The 26,169-nt window shown below is 37.8% G+C and overlaps 2 protein-coding genes across 8 annotated transcripts in view; one reads left to right on the top strand and one right to left on the bottom strand.

Annotated features, from left to right (window-relative positions):
- SPAST (spastin) overlaps positions 1–21,267 on the bottom strand; it is a 46,902-nt gene extending 25,635 nt beyond the window's left edge. For 2 of the 6 annotated variants that reach the window (XM_034428187.3, XM_034428189.3), the window contains exons 1-3: positions 17,859–21,267; positions 9,275–9,361; positions 4,267–4,350 (exon numbers count right to left, since the gene is read on the bottom strand). In XM_034428187.3, coding sequence (XP_034284078.1) covers positions 4,267–4,350; positions 9,275–9,361; positions 17,859–18,246 — 559 coding nt within the window. In that variant the 5' untranslated portion in view covers positions 18,247–21,267. The remainder of the gene's footprint in view (positions 1–4,266; positions 4,351–9,274; positions 9,362–17,858) is intronic. The other 4 variants (XM_034428188.3, XM_034428190.3, XM_034428191.3 and 1 more) reach the window with 3 other exon arrangements.
- A 775-nt stretch (positions 21,268–22,042) lies between these two features.
- On the top strand, positions 22,043–25,390 carry DPY30 (dpy-30 histone methyltransferase complex regulatory subunit). 2 transcript variants are annotated; one of them, XM_034428192.3, is made up of 5 exons: positions 22,043–22,248; positions 22,738–22,804; positions 22,919–22,966; positions 23,667–23,809; positions 25,170–25,390. In XM_034428192.3, exons 2-5 carry the CDS (start codon positions 22,769–22,771, stop codon positions 25,240–25,242), a joined length of 300 nt encoding a protein of 99 aa, XP_034284083.1. In that variant the 5' UTR covers positions 22,043–22,248; positions 22,738–22,768; the 3' UTR covers positions 25,243–25,390. The 2 variants fall into 2 exon arrangements, with proteins under 2 accessions (XP_034284083.1, XP_034284084.1); XM_034428193.3 differs by lacking the exon at positions 22,043–22,248 and adding an exon at positions 22,404–22,518.
- Positions 25,391–26,169: the final 779 nt, after the last annotated feature.

The raw sequence follows: 26,169 nt of genomic DNA, 5'->3' as shown, positions 1-26,169 counted from the left end.
CACTTTGCTGTTGTTATAAATGTTGACAAGTGTGGGTTGCATAGGTTACAAATGAATTGTATTGGGAAGTTTTCATATTTTTTTGTGAAAAATAATTGTTTAATTTTATGCAGGGATTCACTAAGATCTGAAAATTATTTCAAAGGTTTCTCCAGAGTAAAAAGTTTGAGAAAGGCTGATCTAGGACATAATTCCTTAAGCCTGCTTAACCATTTCTAAAGACTGTATGAAAATTAATCTTTATACTTCCTTTATTTCATGTTGAGGGTAAACACTATATATATATATCTATATATATATCAGTATATGTAATATATGTAATATATATAATATATGTATATATTCATCAGTAATGAAAAAGTTTCACTGCCTTCATGTTCATTTCCAAACATAAGTCACAGCACTGATGTTTGCTTGCACATAGAATCTTGACCTCCCACAAGAATTACTGATAACACAGCTGAATGGATATGGTGACTGGGCATACTGCCAATTATATACTATGGTTAAGAATATCAATGGCAAAATCATTTCAAGCTACTTTCATTTCTAAGTGCTTTCTTCCCTTTACAAATCCAAATTGTTTATTAAAGAACTGGGAGATCAACGAAAAAGACAGGATAACAGCTGAAAATAAATGAAGGAATTTAGGCCACAGATCAGTCCTTTCTGAAGTTTGGTTTGCAGTTTATCATCATGGTAGAAAAATATTTATTCCTCTACCCCATTATATTTACACAGAGCAGAAAAGCATTGCATTTCTCAGTGTGTGGCATCTCCTGTGAAGGGAGCCAGAACATATTACTCTCTGTAGTTAAAACTGAGAAGACCCACTTGAACTGAACATCAATGCTGAGGCAGGTCTTAGAGATATAATCCCCACAATTGCTTGTATTGCTTCGGCTTGCACATCACAAGGATGCAAATGATGTATGGCAATATAAAAACTAGGAACTATCTACTCAACTGGCCTCAGGTTAAGAACAATTATCAGTCCCTCTTTGTAAGTGATAGAGCTTAAGTCTCTCATCTTAAAGGAATTAATAAGACCACTATTGAAAACACTCTTTTAACCTGGAGAGATCTGTGCAAATATTGAATAATCTGAAATATTCAGTTTTTAGAAAAATGATTGATCAGCTTGTAATTTCCTCATTCAGATATATCTGGATGATTCTAATTATTTGGATCCATGTCAATTGGCTTTAAATGAGAATATAACATGAAACTACTTTGATGATGACCTTGTCTACAAACTGAATGATGCAGCCATCCCTCAATGGCTTTCAGACTATTTAACATAGTGTTCTTCTACATTAGGGCTGTCAAACTCACGGCCTGTGGACCAGATGTGTCACATGCTAGGCCCACCCTCGGCCAGTTTCGCAAAGGGGAAAAAAGTCAGTGATGCCACCGTGACAACGTGAGTTTGACACCCATTCTACATCATCTGACTGATGTGGGCCTTGCAATACTGTTTTGCAGGTTCCAGTCCTTCCTTACCGGCCTAGTTCAAAAGGTGGTGTTGGATCACTATCTTCAACATCTATATCATTAATACTAGAGCCCTACATGGTTGTATCCTGTCCCCCAACCTGTTCAGTATCATCCTGGAGAGCTTCAGAGTAAGATATCATAAATATTACTTGGCGCTCCCTATCATCCAACTCCAAGAAAGCAATTGAATTTTGGAAAATTACTTGAATTTGATAACGGGTTGAATAGCTAAAATTAAATCTAATAAGAAAGGGTTTCAATTGTAAACAGAAGTGAACTGTGGGATTAATGGTCAATCTTGCTAGAAGGCATTAATTGTCTTAAAGCAGACCAATAGTCTGGAAATACTATTTTATCTTCACATTCATACGTAGAGGGGGCATGCATAAGTGAAATGGCGTGCCTATCGTCCCTGTCATTGTATTTTTATTCTTGTATTCTTGTTCTCGTTGTTTGCCAAATTCCAATAAATAAATAAATACAGACATACATACATACATATATACCTAAATAAGTGACAAGGATACTTGAAGGGCACCCAGAAGCTTCAGCTGGTACAGAATGTGGCTGCATTTGCAACCTTGGATTCCCCAAGGATGGTGCATATAATACCACTGCTGTGTGAGCTGCACTGAGTACCAATTTGCTTCTGGATCCAATTCAAGATGTTGGTTATGACCTTTAAAACCCTACATAGCATTGGTCCAGATTACTGCAGAACCATTTTCATCCCATTACGCTGGCTTGTCCCACTTGGTCAGGCAGGGAAAATATGCTGTGGATCCATCAGTTAAAGAATGTTGACTGGCAGGGTCCAGGAAGAGATCCTTCTCTGCCTTTGGCCCATCCTTTGGAACATCCTCCCATTAGAGGAAAGGCAGACCACCACTTCCTTTTTAAAAAATGTTTAAAGACCTGGCTCTGTCAATTCAAAATGATGGGGTACATTTTTGCCTCTTTATCTTATTAGAAACATGTTATATGAGATAGTCTTTTTATAGCTGTACCAGCAAAATCAAATAAAACAGTGTCCTATAGCATCTTTAAAATGTAGCTAAATTTCTATCCTTTGCCATGGCCTGCACTTTAGATTGCTCCAGGCCTCCTGAAAAGAAAAACAGCAATTGGAAGCCTTTCAGGAAAACACTAACATTATACCAGTATTTTATAAGCCCTGTGGGAGAAAAAACTACTATTATCAAAGCTGCAGGTATAGGAAAGGGTAAGGAATCAACAAAGGTACAATTCCACATCATAGGATTGTAGTTTACATTTGACACCTCATATTTAGCAAGTTATTTTGATGCAATATATGTTGCAGCTGCATAATGTTATTCTTGTTAAAAGTTTCTGTTTGTCATTGGCTATGAAATATGTATTTTTATAAATTCCAATCTCATAATTTTTCTGGTCACAGTCAATGACATTGAGAGATGCAGTCTTAAGCAAACCACAGACACAGAAACATACAAAATCTTCTTGGTACCATTCCTCCAAACTTAAAATGTTCTGCTCCTGATTTTGTTTACTGTACTCTAAGGATTCCCAATCTTTTTAGCCTCTGAAGTACATTTGAAATTTGAGACACTGCTGAGTCCCACAACAAAATGGTGGCTATGGAAGCCTCCTAATACAAAATGGCAACTAGATCTACCAGACTAATTACAAAAGAAATGTCCAAAAAAAATAATTGGATAATCATGAGAAACACATGGAGAATGCACTACAACTGTTTGGAAGAACAACAAACTGGGAAACCTAAGGACTGTGGTTTTTTTAATCTATATTTCTTAGTTAACACTGGCTTCCTAAAACAATCAACATAACTAAAGAGATAGTAAATGAGATTTACAAAATCATAAACCATCTGATTTAGGAGCTTCATCTTTTCTAGGTAGAAATTCTATGTCCTTGTTTCTCCTAATAAATAAGTAAAGCCATACATGCTATCCCAGCTTCAGCCCTATGAGACGTAAACAGCATTTTCAAGAAAGCCAGCAGTGGAATAAATTAATTGAAATACTGCTATCCCTAGAAGTCCAAAGATAATTGTGATGACTGAAAATAACACGTATGATGTGATGATACAAATCCTACCATTATTTGCATCCTAACTTTTGATCTAAGTAGGTAATTTGCAGAGCATGTCTCATGAGATCACATTACATGTTTCATTCCTGGCCCCTCCAGACATTTTTGCTGCTATCTAGTTTTATTTTGCTTCAATCTATAAATGCTTTGATTTAAAAGATTTCAATTTATGATAATCTGTCACTGAATTCATTAGGTATTTTGTCAAGGGTCTGTACTCTTCAACTGACTTCAAGATTATTTTGTTCAACAATTTACCACTTTTCTTCAAAGTAATCTGCAGTTAAAACCTATTTAACTTAAATTTTAGCAACATGAATTTTCTATGAATTTTCTTTCTAAGATGCACTTTATATTATCTTCCATCACTGCTGATTCTGCACCAATTGCTTTGCCATTTCAAAGAGCAACTTATGTTCATGCTGCATTTCACAAAGTTTTCGCAAAAAAACACCACTCACTAGTTCTTCAGCTTCCCCTTTAAAATATCAGGAAACCAAACTATGACAATATACTTGCATCTCTAAACAAGTACATTGATGCAAAATGAAGTCTATTTGTGAAACACGTTTCAAACTTTTTTAAAAAATTAGTTTTAAATCATTTTTCTCTCAATACATCTTAAACATATATACTACCAGTTCTACAATTTTCTAAAGTAACAACATTAAGTAGTACCTAACAGCTGCAAACGGTCCTTGGCCATTGCCAAATTTGTCATCATTTTAGACTGGAGGCGACGAGCTCGATCATAATGGTCTCCTTAAAGAGAAAGTTAAACATTCAGCAGAGGTATAATACCAATATCTATCTTATACTCCATCAAAAGTGAGTAATTAATACAAATGGTAACTAATAAAATAATATAACACTATATCACTTGGAACAATGAAACTAGAAGTAACAGGTTTGGCAAGAAACCTCTAGGATGCTACTACAATTATACAGGGTTACAAACTACAGACTCCTAAGAATAGCTGCAGATATGAGAAATAAATATATATAAAATATATATTTTCTGTTCCAAAATACTCATATGGAAATATTATGAGTTTGAGAATTCCTTTTGAAAAGTGATGCATTATGATTACAGATTTCTAAATCTATGCCAATATTCTGACAGAGAAAAGTACTATTGTCCTAATAAAGACTATTAATTTCAGAGAGTAAATGATTATTTTTAAGCATCTTTAATAAAAATTAAAAGTACTTCAAGGTGTTTATTTGACTGGATCTTAGCCTTGAGTCTTAAATTATCAAAGTTAATTATAATATGTTAACTCACATTATAATTTTTATGCAATACATTAACTGTTAAATTAAGTATACATTTGTTGCTACCTTAATACAACAAACTTGATACATAATTCTTTTATGTTACCCCATTTTCTCAGCTAAAACTATCATCAGAAAAACTCACTAAAGCTATAATAACTAAGCCAAAAAATACAAATATAGACTATATGTTCAAAATGTTGATTCAGCTGAACAAGTAGCTGCTACATACTAAACTTACTGTTACAAATTTGGCATGAGCTATAACTTTAGAGCAGGGGTGTCAAACTTTATTTCATTGAGGGCCGCATCAGGGTTGTGTTTAATCTCAGGGGGGTGGGATGGGGATGGTCAGGGTGAGTGTGGCCAGCTTGATGTCGCTCATGTTGGGGGCGCCTTTGGTAACCTAAGTGGTCTGCCAGCGAAAATGGGCTGCCGAGCTCCGTTTCCGGCTGCGACGGCCTCCTGCAACCCTGTCAGCAAAAACAGAACCCAGAAGGACCGCATGAGACCCTCCCAAGCTCTGTTTTCCCTGGCAGAGGCACTGCAGGCTGGTCCTTCGCTGTTTCCAGGGCAGCCCCGTGGGCCAGATCTAAACATCCTGCGGGCTGGATCCAGCCCCCAGGCCTTGAGTTTCACACCCCTGCTTTAGAGGATTCCTATTATTCTTGTTTCTATGACTTCTCCATACAATCCCTTTCAAAAAGATAAAAGACAAAAAACATGATATGAACAGTGGTAAAGGACTCAGGACTTCAATAATTATTATATAATTATATCCAATGATCAATATCCAATTATCAATTTCAATATATCTAACAGCCAATCTAATGTATCTAAACAGATTACCTAATAATAGGCTGAAATCATTAAAAAAAATTTTAAACACTAAAAAGCAAAACAAAAACAATAATAGAATGCAGTGCAATCAATCAGTTATGCAGAATAACTATAAAATGTATCATACACTATTGCAGGATAATACATATAATAAAAAATAAAACTGAATACAAACTGTAGAAATTCTGGTATTAAAAAAAAGAAGGTTTTGCTAGGCAGCAAAGTAGAGGAACCAGACATAACTCCTTGGGAAGTGCTTCTACAACTCTACAAGAGAAGTCTCTGCCTTATTTCATCTATGAGAGTAACACAGAAAAACGATCAATCAGTCTGAAAGCAACATGAGTGAGAAAGTTATTTTCCCAAATTTTTCAGAGTTTAAGGATCAAACCTCAAAAATTTGAATTGGATCTAGAAACAATACGACAGGCAGTAGAGTGGATGAAGGCATGAAGTGCTGATATTTATGTATTTACTTATAGAACCACATACAGTTAACTATATCATATACTGCAATGATTCTAGGTGACTCCCAACAATCCCCAAAAAGCCAAAAACAAAAGTACCAGATTAAACAGCCTCCTAACTCAACCCTCATCCTAGCTCAAAGCTTGGGAGAAGAGCCAAATCTTCACAGCTCTCCAAATGGCTAAAAGGATAGGCATCCCTTGGATCTCAAGAGGGAGGCTGGGCTGAGGCAGCCACCAAGAAGGCATACCTCATCCAAGATCCCATCATGTGGCAACTTTTAAGGGAGTGGAGTGAACAAGGAGATATCTCTGGGAGAGGTAGTTCTATAAGGAGCCTGGCTTTCTGCCAGCACTTTGAATTGCAACCAGAAAGCAAATAGGACCCAGTGCAGCTCATGCAGCAGGGTTGTTAATCAGAAAAACTGGAGGGCAGACCAAACTGCAGTGCCATTGCATTCTGAAACAGTTGCAGCTTCCAGATGGTCTTCAGAGTATCTTCTCTGTCCTTAATGATAAACGATAATCTGTCCATTCCTGATATTCCATTATTTTCTGAATTAACCTCTCATCTGACGGGGTCTCCTCACTCTTCTATTGTTGCGCAAATACAATCCTAGCTGCAGTCAGTACATGTAAAATCAAATATGTAGTCTTTTTGTCATACAAAAATGTCTCTGGTCTCAGTTCAATATGCTTCTTTGTCATTTTTTCCAACCAGGTATGTATTTTCGACCAGTATGTTTTAGTTTGGGGACACGTCCACCACATGTGGTAGTATGAGCCCGGTGTTTGGTTACATTTCCAACATTTTGCTGATCTGTCTTTATACATTTTAGCCAACCTTGCCGGTGCAAAGTGCCATCTGTAACACAGATTTTCGTTCCTTTCTGTCTTTTAGCAGGAGCCAAGAGTTAAAGATGATCTTCAAATTGTGCACCAAATTTGTCTGGGGGAGTGTTACCCATTCCAGAATCTCAGATGTCAACTCTCCTGATTCTAAGGGGTTAAAAATTCACAAGCACTCCATTTTGCTAGGATTGAGTCACAGCTGGTTTGTCCACATCCTGGCCCTCACAGCCTCCAGGCATTGAGCCAGCATCCAAAGGGCATAACTTGTCCAGCATTGGCTAATGGAGGTGGCTAAAGAAGTAGATAACACCCCATCTCCTTCCTGTATGCACTTTGTTCCCTGCCTCTTCAGCCTGGTTAGTTTTATTTTAATTGGATTTTAAATTTATTATCCTTATTGTTTTAATGATTTACAGTGCATTTTAATTAAACGTCTGTAAACCCTCTTGTATGGGTGATATACAAGTTTAATAAATACATTGGGAAAAGATATGCAATTGGGTAACATCAGCATGCTGGTAATACCAAAGCTCCTGCTGGCAGATGACCTCTTGCAGTGGCTTTATAGAGGTATTAAATATGAGAGAGAACCAAGTCCTGAGGTACCTCATATAAGATGGGACTATAGCTGGACCTCTTCACCCTGCAAACACTGCCTGGTACTTGTCATGGCAAAAGGAGACCCACTACAAAACAAGTCATCCACTAGTGTCACCAATGCTGCCTCAGTACTATAGGCCAGCCTGAACCCTGACTGAAAAGCTATGATATGATATATGATATGATATATATGATATGATATGATATGATATGATATGATATGATATGATATGATATGATATGATATTAACCAATTCCAGTTATCAACTCTTCAATTTTAGTTTGGAACAAGTTTCTTGTTTTTAAAATTATAAGCATCATAGGAATCCAGTTTGCCAAATATATTTGAATTTTTATGATTATACACATTATGGCAATAACCAGGAAGTCTTCTAATGGTAGTTGGCTCTGCCAAACCTTACAGTAGTCCTCAGTTAATGACCGCTCATTCAGCAACCATTTGAATTAGAACAGTGCTAAACAAGTGGTACTTACATCCGATCCTTGAAATTCCATCTGTCCCTGGACATCCATGGACACGATTCAGGAGCTTGGCAACCGGATGTTACTTAAAACAGTTGCAATGTCTGGCAGTCACTTGGTCATTATTTGCAACCTTCCTTGCTGGCTTCTCACAAGCAAAGTCAATGGAGAAGCTGGCAGGGAAGGTTGCATGTGCTCATGTTCTCTTTTCTCCTGAGGAGCTTGGCTAGGAAACTCATACTGCATTGCATGGAACACCCCCCTATTCACACTCTGTAGTGTGCACCTGCCAGCCCAGTTACACTTGTACCAGGCTACATCATTGTATTCACACCACAACAGCTACCTGCACATTCTCTTATACTCTAGAGCACCCACCTACCAAGCTGTACTTGTAAAACAGCAGCTACCCACCCACCCCCACCTGGTTATACCCCTCATCCAACCACAAGCAGTATGGGATGTAAGACTTCCTGCCATCTTCCTCATTGACTTTGCTTATTGGAAGCTGGCAGGAAGTGACAAGCTGTGGTCACATGCGGTCCTTAACAATCTGTGATCCTTGCTTAATGATAAGCAACCAAGATTGCTGGAATTGCCAAAGCTAAGTGATGCAGTCAGCGTTATTGCTTAGCAATGGAAATTCTGATTCCAATTGCCATGGTTAAGTGAGGACAAGTTATACATAGTACCAAATACAACTTAATGGAATTCCTAAAGACTAAGGTTACCTGATAATTAAATCAGTGATGGGAAAGTCATGTTTCTTCAAATGATGCTGGATTACAATTGTAATCATTTCTAAGCATTGGTTATTATAGTTAGTATTAAAGGGAGTTATAGTCCAACATATTGGTGGTCAAAAGTTTCATATGTGTGTGTGTGTGTGTGTGTGTGTGTGTGTGTGTGTGTATGTATGTGTATATATATATATATATATATATATATATATATATATATATATATATATATATATATATGTATTTGTATATATGTACATATATGTATATATGTATGTATGTATGTATGTATAAAATTAAATAGTACATCATTTTTGAAAAAAAATAAATCCTATGGATTTTACAAATTTCACAAATTTTTTCTTCCAAACAGTCTATTCAGAATTTTCAAACCATCTTCTTCTTCATATAACACTAAAATGAACTTACCTTGACCAATAACTAATATAGCTATTCCTTTCTCGAGTTCTTCGATTCCCTTTCTATACCATTCAACAGCTTGTTCCTTTTGTCCTGCTGAAAAAAGTGAGTTCTATTATTTTATTGTGAAAGAACATTAGACACTACATAAATTATAAGTATCTGTACTACAATAGCCAAAATTTGAAAGAAAATATAAACACTATTCCAAGTAGTTCTTAAACAAAGACTGAGAAACTTAAGTAACTTTCTCTTATTAAAACAAAGATATGGATAAAAAACAATAATACTTTAAGAGTAAATTTGATCTTCCTGTAGTTTGCCAATAAAAGGTAAATGCTAATTTTACAAACAAGATCTGTTCAATTCACAGCATTTTAGTAGACAATTACATCTAGGGTAAATTTCTGACCTCACTATAGGCATGGGTCTGAAGTCCATCTATACACTCCAGAAAGCTTGGATAATGGTGAATTGAGATTTGACAAAACCATGAGAAATCCAGAAAGGAACAAGACAAGAATGTCCTTTATCACTTTTATTATTAATTCTAGTGTTGAAACTGTTAAGTAGAGATATTAAACAAGATAACAGAGCAAAAGGACTACAAATTAAAGTGCATAATTACAAACTATGTGGATTTGCTGATGATTTGGTATTAATTCTGCAAGACCTGCTAGACAACATTGAATATGTTATGAGGAAGATCAAAATGTTTGGAGAAATGACAGGTTTAAACATTCACAACATTTTAGTACACAATTACATCTAAGGTAAATTGTTCTGTACCAAACCGTACTATAGGCATGGAATTTAACTGAAACACATTAAACTTGTTATTTTTTAAAACAAGTAAATAATGGTAGCATAAGACTAGAATTACATCAGAATCAGTGAAAGGCAATGTAATCTAAATACAACACAAGCTAAAAAGTATACAGCTGACAAAGTCAGCACTACATCACTGCCATCATGGAAGTCTACTCAGTTGGACTTTTGTTCTATTCAATTTTCTACCAACTCTCTTTTAGGAAGAATCTCTCAAGAGACAGGAAGAAACAGATAATGATGGCATCTACCACAGAAATATCTTGAAATGGATTCCCTTCTTTATTCTCATTACCATCAGCTGACCTTTAGAAGTGATTTTATGCTTGCTTTTTTAAAAAGAGAAATACTTTATCATTATAAATTGCTTATAAATTGTAATTCACTTAGGAAGATTACCCTGTGACAGTATATAAGTAACTGAAATAAATTATTACATATTTTATGCAATAGGTTTTTTAATTGTTACTTATTTTAATTCATGGTACCATAACATAAAATACATGTGAATAATAAACCATGAATGGTTAAATCAAGCACATGTAAGAAGGTATAAAAATTACAGTGAAAAGCTATTGATCCTTATCCTAAGTAGTTTTAATATTTCAGGACTTACCGTATTTTTCGAACTATAAGATGCACCTTAGTTTTTGGGGCGGAAAATAAGAAAAAAGCTGATTGGCGGGTGGCCTCCCAGAATACCCCCAATCAGCTGTTCCCAGAGGTGAACTTTAGCAATAGGTTCGTTGGTTGTGAGCTCTGCGCCTTGCTTTTTTTTCAGCCTCTGAAACCTCCCTTTAAGAGGCTTTTTTCAGCTTCTGAGGCTTTTTTCCCAGCCTCTGAAACTTCCCTTTAAGAGGCTTTTTTCAGCTTCTGAAACCTCCGTTTCAGAGGCTGGGCGGGGCTTTATTCGGTGTATAAGACACACCCAAATTTTCACCCTCTTTTAGGGAGGGGGAAGTGTGCCTTATACTCCGAAAAATATTGTTCATGGCTAAATTTATATAAGTCAGCCTGAGTTAATTCAGTCACAAATCTAGGCCTAGGTAGTAGATGCAAAATTAATTTATGTATCTCTTTAAAGCACTTAAATGGCTAAGTTTGGTCCTAAGCTAGTTCTAAGCTTAAGCAGTATCTCATATTCTAACTTAAGAAATAAGTAGTGCCTGACTTCTAAAAATATTTCAAGACTCAGAGAATGTTAAAAATATTCTAACAAATAAAGTGCAAACTTAAAAATAAAAAGTCATTTGAGTCCAGCAAAGAAGAAAGGTTGAAGACAAAACATCTAGGGCAAAACATTCATTGATGCACAGATTTGGTTCCAATTACACCTGGTGCCTACAGTGTTACTGATACTATCTGTCATTTATTCAAACTATTAATCCCATGAAATCACTAACATATTAACAGAGTTGGAAGGGACCTTATAGATCATCTAGTCCAACCTCCCACTCAAGCAGGAGACCCTACACCATTTCTGACAAATGGTAGTCCAATCTTTTCTTGAAAGTCTCAAGTAATGAAGCTCCCACAACTTCCGAAGGCAAGCTGTTCCATTGGTTGATTGTTCTCACTGTCAGAAAGTTCCTCCTCATTTCTAGGTTGAATCTCTCCTTGGTCAGTTTCCATCCATTATTCCTTTTCTGGCCCTCAGGTGCTTTGGAAAACAGCTTGACCCCCTCCTCCCTATGGCAGCCCAAGTATTGGAAGACAGCTATCATGTCTCCCCTGGTCCTTCTCTTCACTAGACTAGCCATCCCAGTTCCTGCAACCATTCTTCGTGTTTTAGCCTCCAGTCCCCTAATCATCCTGGTTGCTCTCCTCAGCACTTTTTCTAGAATCTCAACATCTTTTTTATAGTGTAGTGACCAAACTGGATGCAGTACTCTAGGTGTGGTCTTACTAGGGCTTTATAGAATGGTATTAGTACCTCACTTGATCTTGATTGTAACCCTCTATTAATGCAATTTAGGATTGCATTGGCTTTTTTAGCTGCCGCTGCACACTTCTGGCTCATATTTACCTGGTTGTCCGCTAAGACTCCAAGAGCCCTCTCACAGTCACTGCTATTAAGCCTGGTTTCCCCCAGTTTATGTGTGTACTTTTGATTTTTCTTACCTATGTATAGGACTTTACTTTTCTCTACATTGAATTTCATTTTGTTAGACAGGGTCCAGTGTTCAAGTCTGTCAAGATCCATCTGGATCTTGAGCCTATCTTCTAGGGTGTTAGCTATTCCTGCCAGCTTAATATCATCTGCAAATTTGGTGAGTTCCCCTTCTATTCCCTCATCTAAGTCATTTATGAAGATATTGAAGAGTACTGGGCCTAAGATGGAACCATGTGGCATCCCACTGCTTACTTCTCTCCATGTAGAAGTAGATTAGACCCATTAAGGACTACTCGTTGAGTACAATTTGTCAGCCAGTTGCGAATCCATCTAGTGGTGAAGCTATTTATCCCACTTTTTTCTAGTTTACGAAGAAGTAGGTTGTGGTCTACTTTGTCAAATGCCTTGCTGAAGTCTAAGTATATTATGTCCACAGTATTTCGCTGGTCTACTAATTAGACTATGTTGAAGAATGAAATACGATTGGCATGATCTGTTTTTAACAAACTGATACTGACTGCTAGTTATTATTTATGTGAGAAAGTATTATGCCATTAGATAGTATTTTAAACTCTTGAGGACATAGGTGAATATTAATCTAATAAATAAACAAATTGCTCCTATTTTTTTATGAAGGGAGAGCTTTTTTAATATTTCTCCTTCTCACAAATTAAGCCAAGACACCACTTTTACATTAATTCAAAATACTCTCACCTGTTATGTAAGACATGCTAGGCTATAATAGCAATTCAGAGCACTGTACTCTAATAATCTTCCAGAAAAACAAGGTGTAGGTGGAATTGAATCTGTAAAGTAAATACTTCCTGAATCTTTTTTCCTATTTGCCATGTTGGTTAATCGGGGGGGGGGGGGGGGAGGAGGAAACATCTCAACTTGACCCCAATACATCATAATAAATGTATTGCAGCTCTGGGTGGTATACAACATATGAAAAATACAATTAATACTGTTAAAAATGTAACAGCCCATCACTGACTATTGGGGGCGAGTCCTTGGCCCCCACAGAAAGGGCTCGCAATCTGGGAGTCCTCCTGGATATGCAGCTGTCCTTGGAGGAACATCTGACGGCTGTAACCAGGGGGACCTTTTATCAGGTTCGCCTGATTCGCCAGTTGCGGCCCTTTCTTGATCGGGATTCCCTGTGCACAGTCACTCACACCCTTGTCACCTCTCGCCTTGACTACTGCAATGCTTTCTACATGGGGCTTCCCTTGAGGGGCACCCGGAGGTTCCAGCTGGTCCAGAACGCAGCAGCGCGGGTAGTGATGGGAGCAGCATGGCGCTCCCATGTAACACCGCTCCTGCGTGAGCTGCACTGGCTCCCGGTGGTCTTCCGGGTGCACTCCAAGGTGTTGGTTATCACCTTTAAAGCGTTCCATGGCATAGGGCCTAGCTATCTTCGAGACCGCTTGCTGCTACCGACGACCTCCCAGCGACCCGTGCACTCCCACAGAGAGGGCCTCCTCAGGGTGCCATCAGACAAACAATGTAGGCTGGTGACCCCCAGGGGGAAAGCCTTCTCTGTGGGGGCATCTACCCTCTGGAATCAGTTGCCCCCAGAGATAAGGAGAATCCAAGACCTCAGTGCCTTCCGCCGTGCCCTTAAAACCCACTTTTTCCAGCAAGCCGGGCTGGCTTAGGAAGAAATTTTTTAAATTTTTTAAATGTTTAATTGGTTTGTGGTTTTTTAAATTTTTGGGCCAAATTTATATATATTTTAATTGTTTTTAATATTTGTATTTCATGTTTTTAATTCTGGCTGTGCACCGCCCTAAGTCCTCAGGGAGAAGGGCGGTATATAAATTGAAAATAAAATAAAAATAAATAAAAAATTGTAACAAAAACACATCAGTGCCTTTACAAGCACTCTAGCACCAGCTCTGAGAATAGAGGTAGATCTTAATGGTCATCAAGAGCATGGGTCACCAACCTTTCGGACCTCAGGGACCACTAATTTTAAATCCTGCAGACCACCAATATGAATTTTTAAAAAAGATAAATAGTATTTAGTGCAATATAAAAAATGCAAATAATTTTTCTGTGAACCACCAAAATTTTCTCACGGACCACCAGTGGTCCGCAGACCACCGGTTGGTGACATCTGATTAAGAGAGTTGACACTATACAGTATACCTTTCTACTTGGATCCTATTCCAGAGAACATGGCTTGTGACACAAGGCATGCTTCCTCAAGATGACATGTAATTGAGGGAACTAGACCGTGTACCCTGTCTGCCTGAATATACCAGGTAGACATAAAATATTGGAGACGGGCAGTACCATATAATTTATGTATGTTATGAAAGCTCTTAATATGTTAATGAAATCAACAATCCAGAACTTTTTCCACACAACTGCAATAAAAGTATGAAGACATTTCATACAACTTTTCAAAATATTCAATCTGATTTGGGAATCAGATGACAGATTGTTCTCATAGATTTTGTCACTGAATATAGATGAATGTGGACAAACAGCCATTTCAATAGTTGGGTGTATATGCATTAGGCAGTATTTATAATCTTAATTTATATATTACTTTTTGCTATCCTTAAATTTACATGTTTTTCTTACTTCTGTTAGCTTGTATATTACAAAAAATATTATATTAAATAAAACTTGAGTGATTTTTTCATTGCTAGCATTCAGAAACCACTCTATAGCACCTTGTCCTAAAACATATGTGGAATATGTCTATAGCTCTCAGAAGTATTTTCTTTTTCTTGACTTTAGTTCAAGAATTAAAGGGCAACTTCAGAGCTACTAGAATAAGAGAAATAAGAAAAATAAGAGAAATCTTCTGATGGGTTAGGTGTATCCTAACACCAAATTTACACTTATGTCTGTAATTGCTTTTAATCTCTTTATAACTAGCATTTATGAGGGAGACATATGCTTAGTAAAAAATCAAGCAACATTGCAAGAGTGGATCACAATTTCCCCATATACAAATAGAGATCCAAGAATGCTTGTGATTACATCCCACTAATCCCACTAAGAGCCTAGTGGCGCAGCAGACTAATAGCCTGTTATTATCATTCAGCTGCATTATCTGCAATTACTGCTAGTTCGAATCTCCCCAGGCTCAAGGTTGACTCAGCCTTCCATCCTTTCTAAGGTAGGTAAATTGAGGACCCAGTTTATGGGGGCAATAAGCTGACTTTGTATAAATATGCAAAAGTATGAAGGCTATTGCTTAACGCATTGTAAGCAGCCCTGAGTCTCCGGAGAAGGGCGGCATATAAATCAAATTTAAAAAAAACCCTAATCCATAGTTAATCATGGTTTTCTCAATTTACCATACAATAACCACAGTGGTTAAATATGAACAAGGTTAAAATATGTGTTGTAGGCCTGTATGTAGTGCAACCATAGCCAAGGACACAGTAGGAAATCATCACTGCTGTTAAGATTTAATCAAAATATTTCACCCTATGGTACTGTGTAGAATTAACTGAAGCAAATCTTCTGCTGCATACATACTATTGTTGCGGAATAGAAACAGAACAGAGCAGAAATTTTCATCAACTTCTAAAAGCACGTTTTAATTTTTTAAACAGATATTTTATTTTATTTTTTATTTTATTTTTTTTTATTTATATGCCGCCCTTCTCCGGAGACTCAGGGCGGTTTACAGTGCGTTAAGCAATAGCCTTCATTCTTTTGTATATTTATACAAAGTCAGCTTATTGCCCCCACAAACTGGGTCCTCAATTTACCTACCTTAGAAAGGATGGAAGGCTGAGTCAACCTTGAGCCTGGCGAGATTTGAACTTGCAGTAATTGCAGGCAGCTGAATGATAACAGGCTATTAGTCTGCTGCGCCACCAGGCTCCATTAAATTTTTACTCAAAAATTAAGTAAAACTGAATTTCTGCCATTAATAGAGCATTTCTACATTTATTAGCACGTGTATGTATGCAGGTTAAATATCTGGCATTTACAGTTTTTAAAATCTTAGGTAACAATGATGTGGCAGATTTTTGTTTGAAGAATTCTTGGCTTTCAAATATATTATATTGGACAATAATTAACTAATGGTCTGATTCAGTGTAAGGTAGCTGTATATATTTTCCAACAAATATCACTTGGAAAATCTCACTTTCCAAGAAGTAGGCACAACAATACAATGCTACAAGTATTATTTAACCATTATTTCTTCCATTTTGTGTGTTATGAACTACCTTGAATATATTTTACAGAAGGCAAAAATGAATAGATCTAATCAAGATAGTGATGCTGATCAAAATTAACACATCAAAGCAGTTTCATCTATTTCAATAGGAAAGATTTCTAGCAACATATCTTGCAAAATCTACACATCTGCAAAGTATAAATATTTAAGCACTTCTATCAATGGGTTTTAGTTCGGCCTCAAAACTTTCCTTTCAGCAAGCTGCTATTGACAGTTTGCAACTGACAAGACACAACTTGTACCATCCACACTCCTCCTAATATTAACATACTCCTGCTTAAGTTACTGCTGTACAGTAACCCAGCCGTATAAGGAAAATGCCATTTTGGATCATTTGTCTCCAGAACTCATCATTCTACAAGAATTATTTTTCTCTTCCATAATGGTAGCCACAGAGCCAGTTTGGTGTAGCGATTAAGGCAGCATCAGGCTATAACTAGGGAGTTGTAATCCCACTTTAGGTATGAAACTAGCTGGGTGATCTTGGGCCAGCCTCTCCGCCAGCGCTAGGTAAGGAGGAAAACGGCAAATCACTTCCAAAACTGTTTGCCAAGAAAACTGCAGAGATTTATCCAGGCAGTGCCAGGAGTTCAAAATCAACTGAAAGGCAGCCCTAAAAAAAAACCAAAAAAAAAAAAAAAAACCGAACCAAAACCCCTGCTAGCCAGAAAAATAATATATCACCGTAAACATGTATAGAGTCACTACAGAAGAGACTGGGCGGAATGCATGAATAAGACGCAACCTGAACCTAGAGAACAAAGAGACTTAACCCAATACTGTAGCACAAAGTCTCTTTCAGACTCACAACAAAGCCTCCCCTCACATGGGCTCCACCCACAAGCCCTTCCTATCAACATCTTTCATGCAGAGGAACCCTTTTACTGCTGCTGTGGTTGTAACGTGGGTCTTCTCGGCCTGGGCAATTCAACCCTCGCAATTCCCGTTATACACCTGTATATAAGAGCATCTCTACTTCCCCCCCCCCCGCCCCGCCGTTAAGGCTGTTAACGACGTTAAAGCGACGTTTTATCGCTGCTGGCCCTCAAAATCCCGACGCGAGCTCCATCCACGCCGAGCTCGAGGTCATCCTTCTTCAGCCCCTTCAGCTCAGCCCCCTTTCTCGCCTCGCTTTCTTAAGGCGCGAGTCGCTCACACAAGCGAAGCAGCTCTTGAGGCACAGCCATGTTAGGCGACTAGCAGGTGTGTTCGGCCCCTAATATAGCAGCCATGCCGGCTGTTGCTTCGCCACGAGCCTGAGGGGAAAACGGAGGCGGTGACGAAGCAGAAAACCGAGACGAAAGGAAACCGAAAAAAGAAGGCTTCCCCGAACAGCCGGCGAACCTCGCAGCCTTTCCCGAGGTCTCCCCCCTCGGCCAAGCCAGCTCGTCCGCCGGCCCTGCCCGCTTCCTCCCCCACCCCCATACTTAGCTTACCCGCTTCGTCTTCGTCGATGCGCAGAGCCGTAGAGATGCACTCGAAGGCGCGCTTGTGACAGGTTCGTACCGACTCGGGCGCATCGCCTGCCCGGCTGGTGCCCTTGGCGGCGGCCATCAACGCCCCGCCGCGAGAGAGGCGCTCGCACAGCCAGGCGAAGAGCAGCCCGAGCTGGAAGGCGAGGAAACGAAGCAGCGCGAAGACGGCGAAAAGCGGATACGAGAAATAGTAGAGATTCCGCTTGTGAGGAGAAGCCACCGCCGCCTGTGGGCGGTGTGGGGCGGGAGCCGGACCGGCCGCGGATGTAGGGGAGGCTCCGGCGGTCCGAGTCGGGGAGCTGGAGGCGCTTGAGCCCTTTTTCTTCCCTCTCCCTCCCGGAGAATTCATTCATCACCACCGTAGCCATAACCCGCTGCCAGGGACTGACAACAACCACCTGCGAGGGCCTGCCATAGCGGAGGCTACGCCCCTTTTTTGCTCAACCCCGCTCTCTCACACGCGCGGACGAGAAAGTCTACGTAGCGAGCCTTTCTGAATAAGAAACTCCGTAAGCTCCTTTCGGAGGTCTATTGTTAGTTATAGGGCGATCGACGCCGGAGCGCAAGGCTTCTTTTCACAGGAATATCGGAAGTTTGGGTTCCGTTCCACGTTAGGAAGTTCGCCCTTTGTGTGAGAGCGATGCAGTCTGGGTAACGTCGTTAAAGAACGTTTGCCTAATGGGAGTCAGAATGTTTTTCCTCGTGGTGTCTTGTCAGATGATCCTAGAAATGGGGTTGCTTTATAAGCCCCTTTTATGTTTTCAAAATCAGCAAGAGCTGCCTGCCTCCCACTCGCTGTAAATTAAGGCGTATAATATGCGTTGCACCGAACTCCATGGCCTGATTGGCATATCCCAATAAATAGTAATGCGGTTGCTTTTGGGCTTAATATTGAAAGATGAAGGATTGGGGTTTTAGTGTTATTGTGTGAGCTATGCCATTATGGTTCGGTCAGTGTATCCTTGTTTTTAAAAAGGGCGTTTGTAAATGAAAGTATAACTCCTATTTAGCCTTATCCTTAATTTTAGGCTACTTTGCCTTTTCTTTCACTTTTATGTTAACACATAGTATTCCAGATGTGGCCTAGAAAGTCCGGCCCTGAGTTTGCTTGGGCTTTGCTTACTAACTTTGCAAAATGGCTTTTGAAAGCAAAAAGTGTTTAAAGAATTTTTATATAAGGTACAGAAACCAATTATACATTAAGTATATGCAATGCATATGAAACCAAGCGATCAAACAATAAAAGTACATTGATTACATGTGAGAATAGAACAATAAAAAACATTCTCGATAACATTCCACAAATGGCAAATTTATAGGTTGCATTATTTCCTTTCCCAGCTAGGTTTATATTTTCCTTAAAACTAGCAGGTGTGTTAAAGGAATAAGCTCTCTCATTTAGTTTATGAATAAGCTAGTTTATAGGCTATTTTTGCAGATTAAAAAAAATTAAATGGCTTTAGCTAAAAAATTTGATTTCAAAAAGAGGCTTGGATGCCATATTAAAATGCTAATATCTCTCCCATTAAAAGGCTAATAATGAAGCCTAAAATTCTAGGTAAGGCGAAGATAAAAATAAGTATTCAGTCTGTTTAGAACAGATAATTCAAATCTCCAATTTTGTATAGTTATCAGTTACTGCTATACTACTTCCAAGTACTATAGAAACAGCTATTGTAAAGCAGTTGGCACTGCTACATTTTTCACCACCACTTCTGGTTCTTGTCTATTACTACAATATTTGGTAGTTTGGCCAGTATCTGCCTGTCCATCTGGATCTGGAAGTCCCACAGGATTTTAGTCCTGTTATTCTCCATGACCTTCTGTGGAAACTCCCATCTGGACTTGGGAGGGTCTAGTCCATACATTGTGCAGATGTTCCACAATACAGCAGCAACTACTTATTTATGCTGTTCAGTGTATGCTGTTCCTGCCTGCATTTTACACTCTGCCGCTATGTATTTGAACTGTCTCTGAAGCTACTCTATACATTCTGCAGTGGTGATTGATGTAGCTGCGCCAAATTAACAGCAATATCAGGAATAAGGTGAATGAGAAATTGGAGAAGTACCGAGACTCAAAGGATGTGGAAAGTAAAGGCCAAAATGGCCCTAGTGATGGTAGGAGCACTCAGGCTGTAATTCCTGGGTGGGACACTACCTCCAACAGATCTCCCACGTACAACAGCAGAGTTCTCTGTCCAGAAAGAGTGCAGTGCTAGGAGCACACATCACTCATAGCAGTAAAAAGGCAAATATATATCATGTATCACAAGTGTGACTGTAAAGTTCACCTGTTGTTTCTTACTGTAAAACCACGCTACCACAAAATGCAGTCAGATTCAACATCTTGTAGGCCCTGTTTCTCGTAAATCTATCATCACATCTTAAACACCTGTAGTGATATAAACACCTTCAAGATAGGGCAATTTTTCTCGAACTGCTTTTAAATATGGCACATTTTACCGAACAACTTCATTCTGATGCACAAAATTATATTTTTATCACCTCCGTCTTGTTAAAACTTGTTGCAAATCCAATTTTCTGTAAACACCATTGAACTTAATAAAACTTTTAAATACACATGGCTAGAATGAGAAAGAGAAAAAGATGGTAATCTGTCACACTGACCCCTTGAGCTTTCTACACTATAGGATTATATTGTCACTATTGCATCCCAGTATTTTCTTCTCCCTCCCTTGGTTATTAGTCAGTACTACTAATGAGCAATGCCTGGTGCCAATGCCAAGATGAGTATGTAAATAAACTTGAAGAAATGCAAGAACATTAAACAATTGACAATTCAGAAGGGGTGAGAAATAAACTCAAGATAATCCTGTCTTCATTCTGTTTGGTATAAAAGAAGGCAGAGAGATACTCTGGCATGATTTCAAGACTGTTATTATGTCTAATAAAAATAAAGTAGTCCTTGTGTTATGTATTCCTGGACCTGGCCTATTTTGAAAGGCTGACAAAGAATAAGCTTTGGCCAAGTCAACCCAATGCATTAAACTAAAATCAAGTAAAATAGATTCTAGCTTAGTCAGTGTATTGTGTTTTACCAAGCATATGCTTTACAGGCACAGGTTTCTTAGGATTTCCTGCAATTCATAGGAGGCTGCATCAAAAAACTACAATAAATCCTCATTCCTTCTAACTTTTGAGATGTCCCTGAACATATGTTATAATTAATCTCATTTGAAGAAGCATAAAGCGATACGGTCTTGGTGGCTTAATTGTAAAAAGTGTTTATCAATTCTTGCGACACATTAGTGCACTCTGATATATTCTGAATTGTGCAATAAATCAGGGAGAGTAGAAAATTCTATCCTTTCCTTCCAAGGGATTTCCTACAATGATCAATCCTGCTCCACCCACCCAAAGAAGCCAGAAACTTGCTTTCTGCTCTCCTTACCAGAAATACTCTTCTCCAACTATGAGTTATCTTTTGAAGGAAAAAAGCAGCATTCTTGCCCTGTGGCCAGAGGAAAAAAGCTGATGAGTTAAAATATGTTTGATAGTGTGTCCTCCTGGTTGGCACCTCATTGAACAGTGCAGTGTGCTAAATAATTTTATGAAGATAGTAGAAGGTAAGGTGTTACTTTACAGTAATTTTGCATTTTAGAATTCATTTAGGATCAAGCGGTTTATAACACACAAATTGCCTCTATAAACATCAGAATCTACATAAGGAGTCTTCATACTCTCAATTTGGAGAGCTGCTATGCAACTATCCAGAATATCATTCATTAGAAGACAGCAAATATACAGGAAACATCAAACCGACTGGACTTCAGCAGCCCGGTTCCGATAGCCCCACCTTTTCCCATCTGAGTTTTTCTAACATTGAATGCTTGCAAATTAAAGAAGCCTATTGCAAAAAAACCGAATCCGTACTTAATCCAGAACAAAATTCTGCTTCGTGGTGAGGTCTTTAGGTGACAGCTTCTTTTCTGTAAATTGTCAAATTTATAGCAAACGTCTTGACCATAAGGATTCTTTAACCCTGATCGATCCTGTGACTAAGCACCATTTTAATTTCGAGGATGCAGAGCCCGAATTTTACACGGCTCAAACCAACCGGAGAGGTGTTTTTTTCCAACAGTCTCCACCCTCTCGACGCAGCGCTCTGGGGAGGAGACATTTCATTATTACGCAGGCGCACAAATAAGCACAAAAAAAAAAAAATCTCGGTGGCCCTTGAAGTGCGACATTCCTCCTAGTCCATGGCACAACGTTGTACGACAACCAATATCTTTTTACGACTTGTAACGACGGTTGTTTTCCTTGTTGCTCCGCGACGGGCCGTTTCTTGCCGGTTGTATCTTCCAACCGAGTTTAGTTGACGAAGGGTAAGTACCGTAAAAGGCACACAGGCACTTTGGAGCCTCAGGGCAGAGTATATGCCGGAACCACTTAATTCCTCCATGCCTGATTTTTAGCTGCAAAAAAAAAAAAAAAGGGGGGGGGGAGGCTTTTTTGTTAGGACGCCGAGTAAAAGCTGCCATCCAATCACCGCTTACTTGAAATAAATCGGGCTTCTTTTTGAATTAATAAATATATATCTCATCCGTGGGCTTCCTAATTCTGGAATTAGTTCCTCCTCAGTCTATGGCCCCCAGGTAATTTTGATAACCCCATCGAAGCCGTGAAATCACTTTAAATATCGCATGCTTAAGGAGTTTTGTTTTCCTGGCTTAATATAAAAAGTACTTGGAATCTGGGAGAGTAGTAAAATATCTTTGAGGCCCCGGTCTCAAAATATCTTTTGAGGTTCAGGATGTTTGCCTTGTATGTCTCAATGTATTAACTTGTATACTCAATTCTCATTTTTTTTAAAGTTCTCTCAGACTATTTTAACTTTTGTACAACATGGATACTGAACAGATTATCGAGGGACAGCCACAGGTAAGGCTTAAACCAGCAATCGTAATAAAAATTCTTTAACTTCTTGTTTTTTTGTTTTTTTTAAAAGGCAAATATTCCTTTCTTGTTATTTTATGGTTGTGTATTGCTTTACAGGTTCCAGAAAATCCACATGCAGAATATGGCCTTACGGAAAATGTAGAGGTAATTGAGATTTGATTTCTAACTGAAGTTAATACACTGTTCTGGGTGTATAATTTCAGATAAGGTACTGATGGATTGCTGAATGGAACCTCATGTATGTTATGTATTAGAACATCTGATTGAATATTGGTTCTGAGATGATGATACTGTACTGAAAATTGCAGTAGTAAGTTTCAGATGTTACAGTTCAAGGGGTTCTAAAGATTCATACAGCCATGGGATTATGGATTGGCCACCCAAGTCTCTGGAATACATTTGCATATTCATATGTATACTTTGGTACAAGTCTTCAATCAGCCCTATAAATCTATTGAATAAAAGCATGAGTATTTTCAGCTTTGTTGGGTGAAGTTCTGTTCCATTCAGAAGAAAGTTATTTTGCTTGTGTAGACTACAATAAAATGCATAGATCTTTGGAAATAGTCTAGACAGGGGCATGCAAGTTGCAGGGCATATGAGTGTGGCTTCAGAAGTTTTAATTGGATGATCAGGGGAGATTTATGTACCTCCAAATTTTAGGGCACTAAATTTGTTCCTTAAAACCTCAGAAATGCTAGAGAGTAATCTTACACATTTTTGGTCCTACTCATTCTAAGTACCACAAAAGGAATGCCTGGAAACTCTGTAATTTAATTAAGAAATTTGAATTTCAATTAGAGATGGGATAGAAATCTTCACAAACCATATTTATAATTTTAAGCGGATAGTGGAAAATGAGAAAACAAGTGCAGAAAAAACATCGAAGCAGAAAGTGGACCTTCAGTCATTACCTACACGTGCATATCTGGATCAGACAGTTGTCCCTATCTTATTACAAGGCCTTGCAGTCCTTGCAAAGGAGAGGTAAGTTATATATAAAATTATCCAAATCACTCTCTTGATTTCTTGTTCATATATATCTTTTAATTATTAAGGCCTCAGCTGTTTCCTTTGTATGTCTAGTGTAGCATCTTTTATCATATTCTTGCAGCCTGTCATTTTTAAATCTGCTTTCATAGCAGTCTCAATCTTGTTAGGTAATACTTGTTCCTCTTCCATAATGTCTTTTAAACAAGGTCCATTTATAGAGGCAGACACTCTTAAAATTAATTTCTGGATCTTTTACTAAGTGTTGAACAAAATTCACCCAGTACTATAAAACCTGTCAATTCAAAGATTCCTAATAGCTGAAAAGCAGTTAACAAGCTATTTCCAAAGTGATTTTAAAAGGAAGTAAAGACATCAATTATGGTTTGAACAAGATGGTTAATCCCTCCTTTTCCAGACCTTGAAATATACTAGAGAACACTATTTTGAAGTCTTCTCATGAAGAGTAAGTGTCTTGTGCACTTGTGGGTAATCTCAATCCTCTCCTTGTCCAGAGAAGAATTTCAAAGAGCTACTTGACTCATCAGCTCTTCCTTCCATCTCAATTGTCTGTTGACCATTTCTTTTCTGGAAGTCCTTCCATCTAGTTCTCATTTCAAGATGGCCAATGACCTGCTAAAATATCACCTGCGATATCAGATATGTGGAAAAAGCATTGAATTGAAGAGTAGAAAGAATGGGGGTTGGAACTAAAGAGATTAGTATATACAGAGAAAGTCCTGAGGGGGACCATATCAGAAAGTAATATATTTCAGAAACAGAATGATTGCATCTCCTGCTAGCACACAGTCCTCAGCTGAAAAATATCTCTCTTGTTGACTTTAGTCATCATAAAATATTAATATTTAATAAAATATTTAAATATTAAATACAAATCAAAGACATCAACAATATTCTTGATAAAACAGTTGAGAAAACTGATATTAAAACTATGTAGCCATCTGCTAGGCCTGGGAATCTCAAGGAATTTGTGATTTGATAAGATGGCTGCATTGACATGTCTTGACTCATGATCAAATGAGAACACAACCACAAATTATACATGAAATTGAAGTTCTGACTTAAATTAATAAATCAGCAAGGTCTGTAACTGAGTCATTAATTATTCCATATACTTTAGTGGCTCGTTGTATAATAAAATGCTTGGCAATCTGGAAAGACATTCAAAGTATTTTCTTCTTTTTAAGTAAACAACATGTTCTATAGATTTAATATTCAGTATTTATAATTTACAATGATGGATTTGAATTATGCTTTAATTTTCATATTAACTTCATAAGTTAATTGAAGTCAAAAGAACTTTATTTTTTAGCTATTGTTTATCTTTTTTTTTCAGGCCTATAAACCCTATTGAATTTTTAGCGGCATATTTGTTAAAAAATAAAGCACAGTTTGAAGACAGGAATTAAATTCATCTGAAGAGTGACAATTGATTGCTATGTTCTGTACTAAAAACATGAATCATTGTCTGATACATAAATCCTGCAAAACCAAAAATTCTCATGTACAGACCATTAATTGAATTATTTAATAAAATACCTTATATAAATTATGAAATGTGTATTAAGGTGTCATGATTCTCCACCAGGATATGAATACAAAAAGGCCAGAGTTCACATCACAACACATTTTGTTATTTGACCTCATCTAGTTCAGATACCCTGGGAAAATTCACAGCTGAGAATAAGTTAATTCCGAAAGTATAGTCCTGCCTATAGTTTATTGAGCATAAATGCAATGGAACTTGGAGGGTAATTCTAATGAAACACGCAAGGAAAACTCATATTACTTTTCTACTGAAAAAGTAAAAGTATGATTGCTCTGTTAGTATTTGGCATGTTTTGCAGAAATAGGGAAGGATACATGTATATTCATATTCAACTACTGTTTATATGCATTGTTGGAAAATTATCACAACAACAATAAATCTTATTTCTATGAATATATATTGGTAATCGATTCATCGGTCTTGTAGAAACTTTCTTTATGGGACACTTCAATCATAAGTTGTTTTCAAAATATGAATAATGAAGGCTAAAAAAATCATGAGAATAAGATGACTAATGTGTGAAGGAAACAGCACAACTAATGACAAATCATACAAATGTTGCTCTTTGTGTCCCCATTAAAAAAGGCACACATCCTCTTGTTCTTTTAGTGATTTAACCATGTTAAAATCATTGGAATTAAATACATTTTAAATATAAAATTATAGTTAATGGGTAGGTAAAACATTTCGTTATAATGGAGCTTCACAGTGCCCCCCCCTTTTCAATTTTTGATGATTTGGGAGAATGGAGGACATTGTTCTGTAATAACAGTGATCAAATATTTTG

Source organism: Pantherophis guttatus, chromosome 1 (genome assembly GCF_059756535.1).
Source record: "Pantherophis guttatus breed Tessera chromosome 1, ASM5975653v1, whole genome shotgun sequence".
Taxonomy (NCBI): domain Eukaryota; kingdom Metazoa; phylum Chordata; class Lepidosauria; order Squamata; family Colubridae; genus Pantherophis; species Pantherophis guttatus.
The sequence above is the reverse complement of the archived record's forward strand: the minus strand, read 5'-3'. Positions and strand labels throughout refer to the sequence as shown.

What these genes read in the sequence shown, in the direction of transcription:
- DPY30 (XM_034428192.3), top strand. Translation starts at nt 22,769, where the DNA reads ATGGATACTGAACAGATTATCGAGGGACAGCCACAG. An exon ending in TTATCGAGGGACAGCCACAG is followed by an intron (nt 22,805 to 22,918) that starts GTAAGGCTTAAA and finishes ATTGCTTTACAG; the next exon opens with GTTCCAGAAAATCCACATGC. An exon ending in GCCTTACGGAAAATGTAGAG is followed by an intron (nt 22,967 to 23,666) that starts GTAATTGAGATT and finishes TATAATTTTAAG; the next exon opens with CGGATAGTGGAAAATGAGAA.